This window comes from Coturnix japonica, chromosome 3 (genome assembly GCF_001577835.2).
Source record: "Coturnix japonica isolate 7356 chromosome 3, Coturnix japonica 2.1, whole genome shotgun sequence".
NCBI classification, from domain to species: Eukaryota; Metazoa; Chordata; class Aves; order Galliformes; family Phasianidae; genus Coturnix; species Coturnix japonica.
The window spans coordinates 34,167,256-34,188,183 of record NC_029518.1 but is presented as its reverse complement, the minus strand read 5'-3'; the positions used below and the strand labels follow the sequence as shown (position 1 = coordinate 34,188,183).

Sequence of the window (20,928 nt, the reverse complement as noted above, 5' to 3'; positions counted from 1 at the left end):
GCGGCCGCCGGGAGCTGCAGTCCCGCCCCGGACCCGGCGGGCGGCGGCGGCGCGGGCGGCGGCAACGGCCGCCTACAGTCCCCACAATGCCGCGGGGCGGAGCGGCCCCGGGAGGTTGGGACCGGCGGGAGAGCGGAGCCCGCTGCCTCGGGGAGCTGTGGGGGCGGCGGGGGTGAGAAACCCTCGAGAACCAGCGGGACGGAGCCGGCGGCAGCCGCGCACCTGGCCGCAACGGGGATCCTCACACTCGGACGGCGTGTGGGGGCCGGGCAGCGCGGGAATCCCCTGAGGGGCCCCTGCTCCTCACGGCAACTTTTATTTACGCACGTATCGAAACGGCGGCGGTGACGCGGGATCGTTATATAACCGTGCCGAGGGAGGCCGGCTGCTGGCACGGCGTTCTGCTGGCACCACACGCGCCGCGCTCCAGATTCCTGCCGTCTGGAAACATCCCCGTGCTGCCATCCCTGAGCCCGCGGCTCAGCACAGCCCCGCAGGCCCCGGCACTGCTACCTATGGGCATCTCATCTCCGTGCTGGGCTTTGGCAGCCTGTGTTCTGTGCGGCTCCGTGGAAAGGAGAAACGGCCTTGAGTTAAACGGGAGCGCTTTGCTGTGAAGATGCCCCCAGCTCAGCGCTTAGAGCTGACAGATGTGGTGGTCCCGCTACTGCAGACCCCATTTTTACCTGCTCCTCCCTTGGGGCAGCTCTGCTCTCCTATGTGACTGATGGCACGAAGCCGTGAGGTCATGCAGGGCTGTCCCACTGCCTGGTTCATCTTTGATTGTGCAACACTGTGGTTATCTGCAGAGGGTCTCTTTCTAAAAGTCATGGCATCATAACAGCATCGCTTTCCAGAACAATCCTTTATTAATCCAATAATGACAAGAGCGTGCTTCGCTTTGGCAGAGAACTACATAAACATGACAGCTCTCAGAACCAGTTGTGTTTCTGAGCTGAATGCTTTATTCCAGCAAGGAATCTGTTATTTGGCTACTGTCCCACGGAGAATTTCAAGCAGTTAAAATGTCCTTACCGTGGCAGGATGATGGCCAAGAAGTGACGGTAATATTCTTGATTTTGGGAAGGCATTTAGGAGATGTTAATAGTCCAAGCTCAGTCTCACATCTAACCCACAACTGCTACTCACTGAAGCTGGGTAGCCATGAGGGTAACTTCAGCCTGATTAAACAGGTTTCAATAACGTTACACAAAAGAGAGCAGAAGATTATTGGTACCTTGAGAAGTACTTCATCTCTCTGGCCCTTCTGAACATAGACAGCAAAGAGAAAGATTTCCTTGACCTTCTGCATGGTGAATCTATCTGAAAAAGAAATGTGGATGAATAAGCTTCTCAGAAGCTAATGTATAAACCAGAAGTTATTGTATAATAGCCCTATGGCTTAAGTGAATGCTTTCTGAAGCCATTCTATCAGAAACACATAATTTAGTCATTGAACCTTTATGAAGTACAATTAAAAGAAAGGATTGGGTTTGGAGAAAAGAAGCCCAAATCTGTTCTTGAAATACTCAAGCTGTGGAAATCATTGGAAAATATTAAAGCCCTTTCACACGGCTTAATTAAGATTCATTTTTCAACTGGAGCGAGATATTGAAAGGAAAATCAATGACTTTATCATACACATATTGGGTATAAACAGAAAAAAAAACCACGTTGAAAATACATCTGCTTTATTGTGTTTGCATACATAAACATATTTAATATGCAATTGAATATGTATTTGTCAGTAAACAATAGCACTAGGTAAAGTATTTGCACAAATATGCTGTTGGTATTAATGGCTATTTACATTTACCTTGCATTTCAGCAGGTTCAGCTGCAGAAATAACAGCAGGTCCAACAGCTAATGCTGCTGTACATTTGCATGTACTCCTCATACTTAGTTTGTTAGGTTTCCTCCATAGGCAGGTGAGCTGATGGGAACTTAATCATAAACACATCCAGGAGTTATATTTACTTACAGGCAAAACACAGGATTGTCTTCCTTAATACCTTGCTTTCTATGCAATAGCATAAGCACAATGTATCATTCAGTCAAAACAGACTGTCTTCATTCTGTTCTTCCTGTGCAGATGTACTCTTCTGACATGACACACTCAGACTGGTGCATGTTGGGCACAGGAGCTGGAGAGAGAAGAGACCAAAACGTAAGTCCCCAGGCTGCCTGCAAGCACAAGATGCTTCTGTTCAAGTAACATAATTTTTCTGGGTAGGCACTGTCCTTTCTGACACACCAGAACTGCAGTTATGTACCATGATCAGTCTGTCTGCAGCATTCAGATGGTTAATGTTTGTTAGCCCGTGTATGTCATTCTCATAAGCTAAGCTCATAATCTGGACAGATTCACTGTGTGTATTGAGGGTTACCAATCCTTTCCTTAGGATCTCCAGAAGAGATAGATCTTGTTTATTTTCCCAAATGGAAGCAATGCCTCCCTGCTTCCACGTCAGGGTGAAGTACAGAAGCAGGTGTGTCCCTGGACTCTTGGCTATTAATGGAGTCGGTATATTTGGGGTCTGCTGAGGACAGACAAAGGAATTCCTATGAAAACAGATCTCTGGAAAGCAGGCTGTCTCCCTGAAGGGCTGCCAGCTCATCCAGCCAGCAGCAGGAAAGACAAGTCAACAGTTTGTGACCAGGCAAGTCTAAGGGTTGATGGAGAAAGGAAGAGAGATCCCATTAGAAAGCTTTGCACAGCACACAGTGTGCAGCTGGTGTGGCATCAGGCCTGTGCTCATTTGTACACTGGATAGAAGCAAGTATCTAACAATGTTTTGCCCAGGGCTACTTTCCTTAATAGTCTCCCTAGGGAGACTAACTAGACGCCAAAAAAAGTCCTGAGACGTTATGACTACTGATTCTGCTCTTTGTTCAGAGATTCAAAGAACTAAGAAGGTCAAAAAGGCAGCATTTCCTTCTCAGAAACCACACTGACCAGACTCTCCATAGCAATACCGCAGTGCTTCAGGGTTTGGCTGCTACAGAGCTAAATCTCACAATCCCTTCATATAGTTGGTATTAGAACAACCTGTAGCTAGGATCTGTAAGACCCAGCAGAACTAGAGCACTGTGGGGTGCTGTATAAGTTGCACTGGTTTTAATCCAGGGGATTTATTGATTCATTTATTTTTAGTGAAGGCTGTCCTATGCTTTCCAAATGGAAAATGGAGCTTCTTGAAGCTATTTTACTCTGTCACTGTTTGGGCAGAAAAAAAAAAAAAAAATGTACTTGTTTTCTCTAAAATTGTTGGTTACTTTGCTGACCCCTTTTTTCAACTTAAGTTTTAGCATCTCATGTCCATACGCAGCAGTGCCTTTAAGCTTTGCTGATTTTTGTCAGCAAACAAAACAGCACTGCAACTTGCTCTTCTTCCACAATGTTTCCTGTACAGAAGCTTTAATTGTTTTGGCACATGGCTCCAATTTGTGGAAGGAATCACAGTTTAGAATGGCTTCTCTGAGATCTAGGAGTGTCCTGTAGGATCCTCCTTTCACTGGCACTGCAAGAACCTGACACTGAAACAGCTCTCGCATCATACTCAGACAGAGGTAATTCAAATTCCTCATCTCTTTTTCCTTCATGGAAAGACTGAGCTCCACATTTCATTTCCTCTTCACCAAGGGGTCACATGAGCATCCTGGTAACAACAAATCGCCATGCTTTACTGTACAGGGAGGCAAACAAGAACAATCCTTGTAATCTTGGTAAGAAAAGGTTGTTCGGTTTTAGTTTTGTTAATTGGAATCACCCCAACCTGCACAAGAATTTGTTACTACCGCACACAATCATTTTGCAGAGCACCATGGTGATCAATACAGCAATAATAACTTCCATTCCTCAGTTAACTCCTTGTCATTATCGCAACAATCAAAAATATAGAAATAGACTCAAAACTGCCTATATGGTAGCAGCAACATATTGACAGGCAAAGAACAAGCAGGGATTTCCTGCAGAGAGCTGGATTAACCTGAAATAGCCAATAACCAGGCAACAGCCAGGCATGGGGTTAGCTACTTTGTGTCTAGCTAATAAACAGCTATTTTAAACAAGTGGTAGAAAGGCATGAAGATGTGGGTATAAGAGATTAGGGGTTCCAGGAAGTCCTGCTGAGACCTACGGCAGCAAGTCTGCTTTTTAAGCACTCGGCTGGCAGGGTTAAGCTGCTGGGGGTGTTACAAGACAGACTGGCTACACACTAGTTATCATCAATTTATTATTAACTGTCAGTGGATAGACAGTACGCAGGCTTATTTCTTAAAAATAATTTTACATAACTGGGGGCTCTTCTGCCCACACAGTGCTTACCCTGCTTAGGATGGATGTGCAAATGCACCAGATGGCTGATTCGTTTGTTGCAGAAGATGCGATGCGAGTGAGGTGGGACCACGAAAGAAACCATGTTACAAGGGTAAGGTAGGTTCATTGCTATCCAGAACTCAGACGGACTGGATTTGTCATTGCCTTGTGAGCTAGCAGAAAAATCATGAAACCAAGTACTGCACATTGCTTTATCCCCTTTGTTTCCGGGCACTCGGCTTGCAAAAGTTTGTAGCAGTTTGTAGCAGTGAGGAGTTGCAGATGAAGTATGAGCAATAAGAATCATTGCTTTATATACTGCAGAAGCTAAGCACTCTAGGAAAGCAAGGACTGCAATTTCACCTGTCCTGCTCCGCCTCTGCCTCAGCTTTGCACTGTACTGGGAGTGCTTCCACCCTCTTGTTCCTGCAGGGCACTGGGGAGATACTTTGTGAAGCAATCAGTCATGAACACCATAGCAAAGTCCATCAGAGTCTGCTTCTGCATTGAAAGCAGATTTTGTAAGTAAATCAGACCTGGGGCTACACAATGAATAAAGACACCAAAACAGGACTGAAAAACTGCTCATTAATTGAGCGCTGCCTTGTGGGAATTCCCGCAGTGTGAGTGTGTAATAGTAGTGCATACAAATTAGAGAGGCAAATGGGAGATGCATAAGCAAATTTAGCTCTGACATTTCTCAAATTAGTGCTTAACTCAGCCACTTTAGTGACCTACATCTAATTTATTTTTGAGCTCAGATGCTGTTTTAATACCTATAAATGTGTTCGGTCCTGTTGCAAACTTTCCTTTTTTTAAGCTGATATAAACAGCGCCTATTTTTACAGCCTTCTGATTTTTGTCCAGTAGGTACGTTATAGCTACTCTCTATAGAGGTTTCAAGGTTGCACCTTGAAAAATCATCACAAAAATATAGTTATTTTTTGTTTGTTTTTCCTTATAACCAATTTAGCCAGTCTGTATATTTGACTTCTGTGTTTTCCTAAGCCAAGAAGTCTGGAACTAAACTGCTGCAGCACATCATAGAAGTTACAGGTGTTACCTTACTAAATGCAGACCATGAAAACTGAAGCATTCACTGTCCAGCATCTAATAACTTAAGGTACTCCTTGTAGGCTGTCCTAGTTGAAGCTCGGTATCCATTCCTGTCTCAGCCGATTTGTCAGTGTATCAGTAGGTGGCAGTCACAGACAAGTCCACACAATTTCTGCTTCATAAAAAGAAATACAGGAAAAAAAAAAAGAAAAAAAAGAAAAAAAAAAAAAAGCTTATTTTAGGGTAAAGTTGCTCCTTTTTTTTGTGTTCACAAACATGAACAGTGAAAATCTACTTCCCAGCCTCATACTTACATCTTCCTGTAACAGGCAGAAAAGCTCTTCCTGTAACAGTTCTGGTATTTTTAGGTGCACTTAATTTAATCACATCATAATCCTGAATTAAATTAGATGCAAATATGCAATGTATATTTCAAATCCCATTTTCCCCAAAGATTAATTATGCAGATGCCTTTAACATTTCACATAGAACTTCAGTAATTTTGCCTACTGTTTTTCCACACTTTATAGCACTATTTAAGACAGTAAAGTGACTTCAACTCATTATTATTACTTATCAATGCAAGAAACCCCTATTTCTTACAATCTATCCCTTCCCCCACATCTCCTTTAACCTCTTTGAAGAAAGAAATCCGGCTTCTGATGCAGCCCCAAAGATTAGCCATAACCGTGGCACTTCCTAAGACAATACCAATACAGGCTTTTATCTTTGTTCAACAAAAATATAGGAAAATTGATACTTCAGGACATTCCAAGGCCCATTTTTTGTTACTCCCTTCACAAAAGGAAATTCCACTGGATAAACAGTTGCTGCATTAACGTTCCAAACTAGAGTTAATGGCATTGTTATAATTCATTGCAATCAAATGCCATTGTCTCATTACTCCTGACAGGTCCTTCATTACAGCACCCCTCAGAACCTGTTGGTAACAGCTCCCGCATTTACCTGCGTGTCACTGACAGCAAAGTCTGCATTTCTTTTAATCTGTATCGTGACATAGAATGACTTACATGTACCTCCATTTGCTCATCTGTTTTCTCCATAGTTTCGTGGAGAGGAGCTTAAAAATCCTATTTGCTATCAATAGCCCAGCAGCCCACTGCTAACTTAATGCACAGCATAGGAAACAAAGAAGAGGAAATTATGTATTATAGAGTAGGTGTAACAATGGAAAAGTGATACATGTAACGACAGAGGGACAACACAATAAAAAGTTCCTAAAAGGAAAGAAAGGCCTGCTCACCCAACTCCAGGGAAACCGGGCACCCAGAAAAAAAACTTCAGAAGAGAGATAACTCACAGAATCATAGGATGGCCTGGGTTGAAAAGGACCATAATGATCACCTAGTTTCAAACCCCACCCACCCCTCTATATGCAGGCCATCCACTAAACCAAGCTGCTGAGAGCCTCATCCAGCCTGACCTTGAATGCCTCCAAGGATCCTTACCCAGAGGTAGCTGGGCCTGAAATGAGGTCTAAGAGAGATGCAGCCAGGCTCCACCCCTTCTGCTCACACAGCTGAATTGCCTTCACCTGTGCGCCCAGGGCTGACTGGGTCCTTTCCTCAGGTGCTCAATCAGTGGTTCAGGCTGTGACTCAACAGTTACCATCCCGTAGGAAATAATTTCAATGTCAAAATGATTATACTTTAAGTTCAATAAAAGTATATTAGTATTTCTGGGCCTGAAATACACAGTAATAAGTCTAGTGGCATAAGAAATAAAACTCTGAGAGCAATGGTTGCAGCACTAGAAGAGTAATTGCCTGGTCTTGTTCTCTCTGAAGGCAGTGGGAACCAAATCAGATAGTTTGATGAGAATAAAAACTTGTTGCTTCTGCCTTGAGAAAACCTTACTGCTGGACAAAGCCATGTTCTGGAGGGCTGTTTTTTTATAGTTTTTTGAAAACATGTTGTACTTCATGAGGTTATATGCACTTATTTGTAGAAAAATCTTCAAGAACTTTTAGGTATTTGCTTGTAGAGTTTGAGGTAAAATGTTTGAGAATGAAACTCAAATAGCAGGTTACGTAAATCAAATTTCAGAACAGCTAGGCTGTTTGGACATTTTATGGTTTGGAAGAGTAAGAGGAAAATACATTCTTTAAGATGTTGATTTTTGGCCCAAGTTGGCATAAAAAACAAACAGATGGTGCCCTTTTCACCAAAGGGACAATATTTTAGTGGTATTCTATAGTAAGGACATATATTCCTACATGATCCAAAGATGTTAAAATTATTTTGTGCTGCTCATCTTCCAGGTTTCTTTTCTACCGTTTTTCCTCCCAGCAGTTTACCAGTGGTATGTATTCATTCAAGGAACTAGCAAATAAGGTGCAGTGATAGTGGAGAAGGCTGTCCTGTTCTCCCATGAAGTGTTATACAGTTTAACTTCTTTAGGTACATTATAGACATCCGCTATAATAAATACGCAATTTGCAGTACTCAGCGTGTTTCATTCCTTAACATCTGAAGAATGAAGCCACCTTAATAGAGATTTTTTTTAAACTCATGAACTGGTGAAAGAAACCACAAACCCAGGAAGCCAGCTATTAAACTTATCAGAGATTCAGTATGTTCACAACCACTTCAAGAAAAGCTTTCTTTTCTTTTTGCAGAAAAACCTTATGTACAAACTGATCAGTCACCTTCCCTCGGTAACACTGAATTTCTGCAGATACAGCTCTTAAAATGAGTGATGTTCAAGGCTATCACAAAATGTTTCAATCTCGGATGTTAATTGGAAGAAGCAAGCAAGCTATTTGCACTACTGTAATAAGCTGCAGCAATTTTGTTATGTTAGACAGGAGTGTTAATGATGAGCCACAAATGCAAGTTTGTACAAAGCCACTGAGAATTAAGCAGTATGTCCTATATTCCTCTCTCTTGCTGTTCCAGTGAAAACCATACATGTGGAAGAACAAATGGAAATGTTGTCATGGTGATCAGAGCAGTTACCGAGTCATTTACCGTGTAGGAAGGATTCCCTAAAGAACCTTATTAAGCATTTTGCTGCTGCTTTTAATAAATGTTTTCAGGAAGCCATTTTTATTTTGCCATCAAAGTAAGCCAAAGCCTGTTTCTCTACCCTCCAAAATAAAGCTGAGCATGACAAGCATCAATAAATATTCTTATTAAAGGTTAGGAATGGGAGCCGAGACAGAGCCTAAACAAAAAGACCTACTCGTGACGTTTGAATGTATTTCAGAATGGTTATTGTGAAACAGCTCGGTGCTAACTAGACTATTGGTGTCCTCGGTTGGCAAATGAATAAACAAACCTGTACATGAAAGGCATCATGAAACTACTGGTTACAAGGAATATGATTCTTTTTTCTAGTAATACTACTACAATATGAAAAAAAATACTATTTTTCAAGGATATTTCATGAATAAACATGTAGGTTCGGTGTTCGATCTGGTGGAAGAGCTAGCCTACAGCAGAACCCCAGGCCAAACCCATCTGGGTGTGCTCTGGTAGATGAATGCAGGTGGCTGCATCATATTATTCAAGTTATTGGCAAAGAAAGCTAAACCTGCCCAATGAAGACATCTTGAATTTCTTCTGCATAAAACAGTACAACAGGCATTGACAGAAAATGCTAAAAATACACTGAGAGGCAAGAACGTGCACTTTGAGCTAAATGCAAACTTCATTCAACAAACCACCAAGTTTTTAGCACCTAAACTGAACACGTAAGCATATCACAAGACTCAGCACCTCAGCTTGTCTTCGTCTTGCAGGTACTTAGGGCACAGAGGGAATCCAGATTTCTGTTCCTTTATGGATGGCTGTTTGAAGCCCTGACTTACTGAGAAATAGAATTTTCTAACAAAATTGTTTCCTGCCTCACCTGTGGGGCCCCTTAGAAAGACATGATACATTACAGTTGAGTTCACTTTCTAAAATAATTTCAGTCATCATCATTCAAAATAAGATGCACGCACCCTTTGTTTCCCCAAAGTTTTATTGATGCAGTTGTAGTATATAACTATACATCTTCGTTTTACCTGTAGTTACAGTACTTCCTTACTGACATTGTTTTTGTAGCCAAGTTTATTACAGCCTTCATAAAACATATTTATAAACATCACTTACTATATAAGACCAACCATTCCAAACATTGTAGATCATCGGCATTTTTCCTTAGTAGTTATTTGTGTGGAAAGATCACACCACTCTTTTTATCTAAAAAATTGGTAAAGGCAAATGAATTAAATTCACCTTCTGAAGAAAATAAGAATGTTAAAAATAGCTTCAGAGTCGGTATGACTCATTTAGGTCTCAGAAAAATCTATGACTGGCAACGGTATCTACAACTCGATACTGTACTACATACTTCCATTAAGAACCATGGAACCCTTATGAAAACTGAAATGAAACCTGTGCATTGGGCTGAAAAATAAGGATTACCTTGATTTTTTTTTTTTTTAGGATTTTTATTTTATTTATTTATTAACAGGAAATGCACTACCTTCTAAAAACACTGTTAAATATTGATATCTGAGGAAAGTGTGCTAAATCCAAAAGCATGCATCACTGATACCAAATTTTAACATATTTTTAGTGGAAAACTGACTCAAAGGATGGTGCAGAAGAGTTTCTTCTCCCTGAAGGGATTTTCAGATGCAGGCACTGGAATGATAAGGGGATCTTCTCCAATATGAGCATCACAGTATGCCAGTAAGTCTGCTGCAGCCTTGGATACCTAACAGAAGAGAAAAGAAGAACCATTATAACACTTAAGTCCAAACCAATTGCCAACGTGTAAATATTCTTCATGTAACATACAGAATTGGGAACTGTCTTCAAGCAGTAACTGCTTTACTCTTCATATTATTAGACACCATAGCTCTGAATTTGCTCTTATTGTGCTCCGTAAACATTATGTACGCTTTACCTAACTCAGACACAGGGCATGTTATTGATTTATATGATTAATATTCAGCTTTTCATCTCCATCAGTAGCAAGGTCAGGAGAATATATGTATTGAAATATCCATCTGCCGACTGGCTGTAAGCAATAGGGATTCTCCATGACGCACGTCTCTAGACACATGCCTTCTGAGGCCTGCTGCCTCAGGGCTTATTCACAGGCATCAAAACAGCAAACCTGGGGAGTTTTCTACAGACTCTCTCTATCCTTTCCCCATCTGGATGTGGAAAAAAAGATCTTGAGGCACGTGAGCATGGAAATGGACTTAAAAAATGAAATAATAAATCGGGAGTAAAAATAATAATTTGTCATAGTTCTCATTTAAGCTAAATGAGATAAATCAGACAATAAATCAATGGTTTGGGTTTTTTTCCCCACAAGAACTAATGGCATACATATATATATGAATTACTTTTGCTCTGTTCCATTCACAAGATATTTACAATTATCTGCATTTCTTTGCTTTGTTGAGTTACTGCATTTTCAGTGTTATGAATGAGTGCAGAGAATGAGAGTCTTTACAAAGTCTTTCCTCTGATCACCGTGACAGATTCTCCTAAGTCCAACACTGAAGTCAGCATCTTTGCACAGCTATAGCAAAGAGGAAAAATAAATCTGACTCCTGATATTTTTATGATAGGTGTGTCATCACTTTCAGCTTTAGCTTCCCCACACTCTGCTTGCTTTGGCAAAAGCCCATCCCATGGTAGGCTTCAGATTAGATCTACAGAGTCAATGGGTACAAATCATAATTCACACAACATTTAAATTAACTGCCAGAAGATAATAAGTGACTTTCTATCTTTAAAATACCCACTGAAACGTGGCTTTGTAGAACGCTGAAACCCACAGATTTTCTACAGTTCTATCAATGAGCTGAAGAAGCGGGTGTGTTCAGGTTACTTAAAATTAGTTTGCTATTGAATTAGACTGTGAGACAAAAAGGTGAGCAGAGGTAGAACCATAGTGGCCAAAAGTCTGGGAATGCTATATTCACAATTGTAGATTTACGTGTGAATTTTTAAAAAGCACATTTTCCAAAGAGAAGCACAGTGTGGGCTGATTATGGAATTCATATCAAGCCCCAAAAGATCAAAAGACGGCAAAGATGTTGTTCTGTGATCATGACTTATGGTGACCTCAAGAAAATATAAAGGAGCAGAAAAGTAACTCACCAAAGAACTGAACAAGTTTCCAGTAACTGTAGGAGGGATGTTCACCACAGCATCTTGGAGAACTATTTTCAGGTAATGGCAGTCATCGGTATATTCATTTTCACTTTCCTATTTCTATCTTTCAAGCTCAGCTGCATTTCTCAATTTAAGGCAGTTCTCTGCTTTTGTTGATTTCTTTGGTCCTGAACTCTCTTTCATACAAACAGAGCAAGTTAAACCCCGAGCCATAGGTGCCCACAAAAGGGTTTGGTGGCATTTACGGTTCTATATCATAAAAAACTTTACTACCATAAAATCTAATGGAGATCTACTCTAGTTCTCTAGGTCCTGGATAATGTATTTATTAAAGATGCTCAGCATACCCATCTTTAACAATTAAGGTACTGAAATATGTTTATTGGGAAATATTTTATTCATGAAGCCAACAACTTTTTAAGCAGGCTGATCTAAGACCAACTTTCCCCTAATTGCCATGATTGTTCTACATACGGACAAGCTGCATCAGCCCAAGTATGTTACTTTGGTTTTTTGAAGGTATAAATCCTGTAATATAATTTTCTGATTGTTTCTCTACATGTTACTGTGCTTAGTCAACATACAGCAATGAAAAGGATGGTACTGAAGAACATTATCACATTTCTGTACGTTAGCACAAACTCAGCTCCCTGGCCTGTACCAGGCTGTGTATTTTCATCCTTTAAGCAAGAAAAGATGTGAGGAGGAGAAATCCTCCCATCGGGATTACACTGGTTATGAAACTGAATTACAGCAATTTCTTCACTGAAGAACTGGAATAGCTCACGCTTGTGCAGTGAAAAATGACCACTTAGTATGGAGTGTTAAATGAGATGATCACACTGCAGCGGAATTGAACACATTGCCAACATTGCTCGCAGCCACAGGAACCAAATTCAGAGCGGTGGCCAAAAAAATAAAGCGATATACAGTTTTGCCTCCAGTACATTTCCTCCTCAGTGCGATTATTCAGACCAACGGTGGCAAAAGACCTCTGCATTACGCATAATATTAAAGCTACAGCATAGATAGATAGCTTTTTTTAGTATGTGTCAGCACTTGGAGGTAGCCTATTAGCCAACACTATGGTTTGTTACTGCACAAAATGATGTGCTACTCACCCTATTTCTGTCACGAAGAAGTTAAATGAAGTCAAGGCCAGCCTACCACAGCTTCTACTCACCTCTAGGGGAATACTGCCAGGCAGTTTCTGGTCAGCTTTTAGCAAGACTTAAAGTAAAAGCACCTAATTTGAATATTCAAACCAAACTAGCACACATTTATCATTTCAGCTCACCTGCGCAATACAGTTTGCTCTGCAGATGCAAAGTGATTTTTACATACTGCACACTAATACTGAAATATTAGACTCCAGTTTGATTGATGAATTCTAACAGAAAGTCAACATTTCAGTTTTTAAAACCATTTATAAAAGTACAGGTAGAGAGGATGGAATACATCAGTATCACATCAACCTCACATTTTATAGAAGGATATTTATTCTGTTTAATGATAAATACATCTGGTTGTCAGACTACCAAAAGAAAAAGCAAAACAAAACAAGATGAAAACACTCTACTCTGATGCTTCTGATGCTTTGAAAAATCAGTCTTAAGAGGATTGTGGAATTTTACCATTACATTTTAGAATAACAAAGGTGATAAAAACAGCCAAAGCTAGAACATAATCCTGTTAGCTGCACTAATAATTACAAGCTTCAATGACAGGGCAAAATGCTGCAATTACTATGTCATCTGCCTTGTCATGGATCGTGACTAATTACCATCTTTGCTTCGACACCCACTCTGCTTATCCTTTACATCTAAAACAAAGAGATTCACACACATATATTGCCAGTCCCACTGCATTTATCTCCCAACACTGTTCAGAATCTGTTAGGAATACTTTCTACCTTCTTAAAGAAAAAAGAAAACGTAGTAATAGCTGATACACTGTGATGTTTAGTGTCAGACCACTCCTCCTTGCTTTTCTGCTTGTGAAGGGAAGATTAAATAGCGCTTTATACTTGGGACAACTGTGATAAAGCATCAATATTATCTTTGCTTTCTCAACTTTACAGCTTTGGTAGATGCATTATTCTACAAGTCATGAGGCCATTCTTCATCTGATTTCATTTCATGTTTTCTAGCTTTGAATCTGCACCTCCTGCTTTCCATTTACTGTGTTATAATGCCAGCCATTCCTTCTGCAGAGAAATAAGACAGGTTTGATTTACCATCCTTTGGGATTTTTAAGGTTTATAATAACCGGCCACAGTAATACACCTTTCAGCTACCAATCCACATGCCAATAACTTCATCCTCCTCTTTATAGCTGCCTTACTTCAACACTGAGTTGTTTTAGCGGACCCCCAAAGCACTGCACTGCTTACTGCTCTGAATGGTTATAGGACTTGACTTTAAAGTCAGTAAAAAAACCAAACAAAAATGGAATACAGTAGGGAATGGGTAACTATAAATGTATTTTAACTACAAAACTTTTACTGAGCAGACCTAATTGTTGCAACTGCTGTCCACAGAAAACAATGTACCTCTGTGGTAGAAAAATAAGCTGGAACATTTGATTTCCCTGGTCGATAACACAGGCACTTTGAAAAGTTTCTTTTTAATGTTAACAATGTGGTCCCGTCTACTGTGGGAATAACTACTTGGCTAATAATTTGCAAAAGAGAGTCGGATTAAGTTATTTTGAGGAGACTGATCCTTTGTTAAATGCCTTGCTAGTTTAAGTAGTTGCAAGAAGCCAGGAAAAATAACATTTCTCTGACTTTACAGCTATGATCTGAAAACTCAAATCTCCTACTGCAACCATTTGAAGTCTCTTGGCAAAATTCACCAAGTACACACATAATTGTTTCAAAGATTAAAAGGAAAACAGATATTGAAATAAGAAAACTAACCTCTTTTCATAATCCCTCGTCTGCTTATTCAAAGACATTCTAGACATCGAGACATCGGCCTTTTGTGGATCATATTTTGTTTGTATTAGTATAATGTAAGCACTGGTTATATTTTAGCTATACATTATGTTATCATATATTTCAGAATACTGAAACATATTCACTTCTCTGGTGTGTTTTTTGGTCCCAAGCTGAAAGGTAAAATAATTACACTTGTAAGCCAGATGATTGTTAGGTCTTGCTAGCGCCTGTGTTCTTTTTAATTAAACTAGCTGCAAAAAATAACCTATGTCATTCTTACATACATAATTAAGAATGTCATTATACATCGATAAAATGAAGCTATCTGCATAACTTAACTAATGGAAGTTATAATTTGATTACATAAAAGCAAGTTTTAAATAATCTACTAAAGATCAACAATTCCATTCATGAGAAACTAGCCCACATTTTTCCAGCCTTTCCCCTCTTCCACTCATTAACTTTCCTCCTTGTCACTTCTGTTGTTCACACAGCTGCAACATGACCCGAATCACAGACTAATTCAACTGGAAACTCACCTGCGTGGTTATGCTGAAAAGGCAGATACGTGCTGAAGGAAACAGAAACATCTATCTCTATGAGCGTACATTTATTCTATAGTGATTTTGTCAAGAGACTGTACAAAATATGGATGTGCAAATTCAGCTGTCTCTGACAAGATAACACTAATAACCAAAACAACTGAAATTTATATTTGTAGATACACAAGACTGACAGTTTGTGTCAGTTGTACTAATATTTCTGAGTCATAAATACTGTCTTTCTAATCAGTAAGTTTATGACCTGGTATTGTCTTATTCCTCAACACATGGTTTTGATTTCAGGTGATCAAGTCTTTTTGGAATATTATAGGAAGGCTACACACAAATGAATTCAAATGAGGTGAATTCAAGCTATTAACAATAAGCCTACATTTACCTTCATCCTATCCATGTATGCTTCCATTTTCAGTTGCTCCACAGCTTTCCTGGCTTGAGATATATTGGTTGTACTGTTTGACGTTAGTTCCTTCATTTTGTTTTCCCTGGAGGAGGCAAAATTGAGACAGTTTAGAAGTACGGAATCATAGAATCATGTATAGAATCAAGTACAGCTAGGAAATACAATTAGCAAGAAGACAGTTATCAAAATCCAGCCAGCGCCACCCTACCATACTGGCAATGCCAGGCTGTAGGTTATAAATACAAATCAGATATCATTCATACCTGTTCCCTTGTTTAACAGTACCTGATTGATTGCATCATGCCTTTGCATCTTCAACTACAAGCATTCAGTCTGAATTCTGCAAACAACGTGTAAATGCAGATTACACTGCCAGTATTTCAGTGCAGAAATTGTTACCCTGGTTCAGAGCGTCAGCACGGAACAGCTGTTCACAAACTGACTTTTCAGTCATCATGCAGTTTGGCTCCATACCCTAATTACACTTACTAATACAAGAAGAAGATCAGAGACATGCACAGTAATAATGAACGCCACGCTGATCTCACTAAACATCGAGGTACTTTAAGGTAGAGAAAGCGTCAGTATTTTGGCTGTGGAATCAAGTAGTTTAGAAATGAAATAACTGAGACTGAGGAGAAATAATACAGTGGTTTCCATATTTTTCTTGCAGATCTCCGATGATGTAAAAAGATGAATAAAACCTTGTATTATCTAGCATACTGTACTGCACATAACTAGGTCAACTGCAGGGTAAGCAAAGAATTTGACTCTGGTACTTATCCTTTGCTTTTTAGTGTTTCCTATGGAGATGAACAGATTGAGACAACATCCCAAGTTGGGCTCACCCAGGAATTTCATAGTTAAGAACTCGTTATTCAAAAGAGTATTCTAATGGGCTGGGACAGAAATAAGTTTGACCTTAAATGTACTCTGAGTCAGCTGATATTGTTTTGATTGTTAGTCTGATCATTTACAAATCTGGGAAATTACTACCATTCGTCTGAACGGAAACAAGGAGGACACACAAGGCATTAATATGGGCAAGCATACACATCTGCTCTGATGAAGGGACAGGAACCCTTGTTCTGTACCTCTTCTCATCCTCACTCTCCCACTTCTCTGTTTCACACCACGTTGCCATTTAATCAAGTCTTTTCCAATGTATTCTTACTGCTTCTCCTAGGGAGCGGCTGCAAAGAGTGCTAAAAAAAGCATTCCTGCACCTGGATGTAAGTGCAGCCCATGAGCTCAAGGCAAATGATCCACGCCTAGTTCAAGGAACAGGTATCATAAGGAGTGATATCCATAGGGATTTCAGTTAAGTATTGGATAACTGTGCTTTTAAGCACTGTTAGTAGATTAATCTGAAGGATTAGGGGATCATGAAGTGAAGTACTACTGAGGAAGCTTTGGGAATAGTGAGACCATGGCTGGGGAATGAGTGACAAAGGCAGTGGAGGAGGAAGATGTCTCTGTGCCAAAGACCCAGCAGCTCATAGATAAAGATAACTAAGCTGTTTCTATTCTGCCCTTAGGTGTACTCAAGTAGCAGCATTTCAGAAGTCATCTTGGTCCAGAGATACTTAGACAAAAGAATGTAATTACTGTCTGAACTACACCCAAGCTCAAGCAGCATGATCTGGTCAAAGAGACACCTAATTAAGGTAGGTCAGTATGTGAGTGGTTTTCTTGAATTGCTCCTTCCTAAGGGCATGAGAGCAAGTCAACTTATTACTATTGCAGCCCTCAGTGTTGATGCTAGATCAAATAAGATGAATAACCACTCTGGAACCTTAGACTTCCAACCCACGTGCCCTAGGTAGTCCGCAGAGTACTCGTATAAAATTGGGTAGAAGAAATGCTACCTTAAATTATATTGTGTGCCAAAATAATGTACACCAATACAAAGAACACTTTCTGTGCAAGTGTATGCTATTTAGATGGAACACAAGTTTCCCCCTGAAATGCACCCTGACTAAAAACTAAATCAGTGTTAGAACACAGGAGCGTTACTTTTTCTTTTGACTACAATCAGCTAACACATACTCCTCACAAATCACAGGATTAAATGCACGTGGAAAAACTGGCTTTGCATGAAATACAATGTACAGTACAAAAGAAACCCCACAACCAATTCACCAGCCAGTCTTCAAACAGCGATCAGGTATGTTCTGACTAGCAGTGGGCAAGCAGAAAGGCTTTGAGGCAGCCAGAAGAGCACAGAGTTCTGAATTAAAGCTCTTCTCTGGGCTTCCTCTTTGACCCAACCTCCTCGCTTTGAAGGTTTGACCCATTTATAAAGATGAGAACAAACACATTTATCTCTGTTTACAAGATGATTCTCCCACAAACATGAATCACTTAAATGTTATTATCTTCATGGCTGGACTAATAACGACCACAGAGATGAAAAATCCAAGCTAAGTACAGAGGCATGTCTCCATTTGCTGCAGCACGAGTTGAGAGGCAAACGAGAAATCTGATCTTGAATAATGCATTTCAGCTAAACTGAATTAAGAGCCTGGAACTCCATGAACAGCACAGAGGATTCCAGATCTCCTTAGCTTTTCTGGTAAATTTAATCAAACTCTGAAAGTTACACGCACTGGAACAAGAATACATGAGATGTTACTGGTTGCATTGCAGCTGGAGGGAACAGTGTTTCCAGTAATTCCACCTGGTTTTTAAGCACTTCAGTGAAAAAGGGACTCAGGGATGATCACCGTGTCACTGAAGTGCTTTTAAAAACCCAAACCCCGTTTTGTCAAATGATGCCACAACCGTACTGCATTCTGATACAACAAATGGGGCAAAAAGTAGAAGAAAATCTGTATTAATCTAGTAGTCTATTTCGGGAAGCAATCATAGTAGAAGGCTTCATAAATAAACTTCAAAAAGGAAAAAGATCTGGCCAAAGGTATTTCAGCCACCGTAGAAAATTTCCGCTTATCCCTATTAAGAGGTTTGTTTCTGCCCTAAGGCACTAACATGCACCATGTTCTAAATCCTGCTCCTATCCTGACCTTTACACACACTTTAATATTTAACCACTGTATTTCTGGAAGTGCTTAGCAGCCATTTAAGTACCAAATCTGTTGTTTTCATATAGACAGTTTGGGTCCTAGAATTTATAAGGCAGGTTTCTCCTGTTTCACATTTCATAAGCTAAATATACCTCTGGTTTCCCTTGTGCACAGATACAATGGACAGTCCTGAGCACTCTCTGTGGCACTCCCTGCAGACACTCAGGTGTTCTCCAGCCCTGCAAGCTCCTGGGATGGCACACTAACATTTGTCCCCTATGTGGTGGCAAGGAATAACTTCTCCCCATCTTTTCAGTTACCTATAAGGCCTCCTCAAACCAGAAAGCGCCCAGCTGCGCTCACCATGTTCATTTCTGCTTGTATTTCCAGCAGTCCCTCATTAAGTTGGATCGATACACAGGTCCACAGGCTCTGATAGTCACCGTAGCTACAGTAACCAAGTTAGTTCCTGCATTTGTTTCTAGGGTAGATTAGACTGTACCCAATAGCACTTCAACGGCCAAACTGTCTCCTGATAACCCAGAAGTTACTTCTGCAGGTTGACCTGGAGTAGGTAAGAGGTGCCATGCGCATTTAGCAAAGCTTCTAAACACTCAGTAAAGAACATGCAGAAAGAATCTGAAGTACTGCATAACACAGAAGCAACATCCAGTTTCAAGCTCTACAGTATAGTTTTCTACAGTGAAAGGCTGCACAGCAAGCTTATCTTCTTACACCTCCAAGCACATCCATAAAGCTAGAAGGCTACAGAGCACAACTAAATCTAACAGCCCCCAGCTCAACCTGCCGTATCCTCGCAATCAAAAACGGCGGACCCCAAATTACTGAATGTTCCGGCCCTCTCCAGATCTTCCAGGACTCCCATCTCTGCAGATCGCCTTCCCCATGCGATGCTATTCCAGGCACAGACATACCTGGGAACAGCCCCCGAACCAGATGGGATCGCAAACCAAAATCAGCATGGCAGGAAGAGCCCGTCCGTGTTTACCCACGTGCAAACGCACCGGGCACACAAACAGAACACTCACAGCCTCACAGCTGTTCCGTGCTGACCTGACCGATACGGAGGAGGCTGAGGAATCCCCTCCCTCCACAGATACGTCCGTAGCACCAGCGGAGACGATCACCGGGCAGGCAGCGCTTAGCAACAAAGAGACAACATCACTCATCCTGTGAGCGCGGCCACTTCCCCTCTACCTGCACACCTGACCAACTTCAGCGGCTCAGTTTCCACCTCACACCGCTCCGCATGACCCGCAGCCGCCCAGCTCCTCCATTCGCGCTCTGTACGCGGCTCATAACTTGCTCCTCAGCGCTGCTTAAGGCACTCGACAACTTTTAAAGAAACCTATACGTGAAAGCGACCATTCCAGCTACAACAAAGCAGAAAGCCGGATCGCTGCCGAGCAGCGCAGCACCCGCCCCGTTGCCCGCGCTCCGTGTGGCAGCACCGCGCACCCACCCCACGCTCAGCCCCCGGTGGGAAGGGGAACAAGCCGCTTCCCCGCGCCCGGCCCCGCCCCGGGACGGCGGCCTCACTCGGGCGGCTGCGCGGCGGCTCCGGCCCCGGCTGCGGCACAGCCCGTACCTCCCGCTGCGCGCAGCTCCCGGCACACGGCGACGGGCGGCTCCCGGCGGGCGGCGGACCCGGATCCCGCCTCGGAAGCGCCGCTCCCGCCCGCTCCGCCCGGCGGCTCCCGAGCCCGAGCAGCGCGGCGCTGCCCGCCGGCCCCGCGGAGCCGTTAGGCCCTGAGCAGCGGCGCGCTCCGCAGCCGCCCTGCCCTCGCCTCCTCCCCCTCAGCGCCCCGCAGGCAGAGCAGCCGCTGGGGCGCTGCCAGCGAACGGCGCGGAGTGACAGTGTGCGCGCTTCCAGAGCTGCCACGGCCCCTCCGGCACTGCGGGACCGGATCGCATCGAGAAGAAAACGGATTCTGCCGTGGAAAAAACCCGCGAGTTGCGCTGTCACGGCTAACGGGGCACGGCACGATGAGTCAGCGCCGTGGTGGAAACCATACACACAGCAAACCAGCCGTAATCGGCGGCACTTCACGCTGCTCACTAAAACATCAGCCGCCCTAAAGACTGAGGCCGTGGCTTTCAGGGTGGTTATTCGGCAGATGTAAGCGGTGCAAAACGCGGTACTGAACGCGTGTAGGTACACTCACAACCCTACCACCACAAACTTGGGTGTCCTACGGGGAAGTAGGAAAACATCCTTTTGGGACTTCATTATGAGCTTCCAGGGTGAAACACAGCACCCGCTGCCGCCCTGCTCTCACATCCACTCTTTGGTCTCCACAGATACTCAGTATGTGTCAGCAGGCGCCATTTCTTTGCACGGAGCAGTTGGAGCCACACCTTTGCTTCTTACTCTCTTCCATGTCAGACATGATTTTGTCAGATTGCCCCTCTGCTGCCATCAGAGAAACACAATGTGACAGAACATTGGTGGCAAG

The 20,928-nt window shown here is 42.0% G+C and overlaps 1 protein-coding gene and 1 long non-coding RNA gene across 7 annotated transcripts; one reads left to right on the top strand and one right to left on the bottom strand.

Annotated features, from left to right (window-relative positions):
• The first annotated feature begins 45 nt into the window (after positions 1-45).
• Positions 46-19,392, top strand: LOC107311378. Of its 2 annotated transcripts, XR_001554035.2 has the most exons (4): positions 46-1,064; positions 2,094-2,168; positions 16,099-16,178; positions 16,964-19,392. It is a non-coding gene; the product is annotated as an uncharacterized LOC107311378 (long non-coding RNA). The 2 variants fall into 2 exon arrangements; XR_001554034.2 differs by lacking the exons at positions 16,099-16,178; positions 16,964-19,392 and adding an exon at positions 4,322-14,771.
• On the bottom strand, positions 9,347-20,287 carry GNG4 (G protein subunit gamma 4). 5 transcript variants are annotated; one of them, XM_015857833.2, is made up of 3 exons: positions 20,061-20,287; positions 15,402-15,507; positions 9,347-10,103 (listed from the first exon to the last, which is right to left on the bottom strand). In XM_015857833.2, exons 2-3 carry the CDS (start codon positions 15,495-15,497, stop codon positions 9,975-9,977), a joined length of 225 nt encoding a protein of 74 aa, XP_015713319.1. In that variant the 5' UTR covers positions 15,498-15,507; positions 20,061-20,287; the 3' UTR covers positions 9,347-9,974. The 5 variants fall into 5 exon arrangements, with proteins under 5 accessions (XP_015713319.1, XP_015713320.1, XP_015713318.2 ...); XM_015857834.2 differs by lacking the exon at positions 20,061-20,287 and adding an exon at positions 19,678-19,790; XM_015857832.2 differs by lacking the exon at positions 20,061-20,287 and adding an exon at positions 19,526-19,653.
• Between the last annotated feature and the right edge of the window lie 641 nt (positions 20,288-20,928).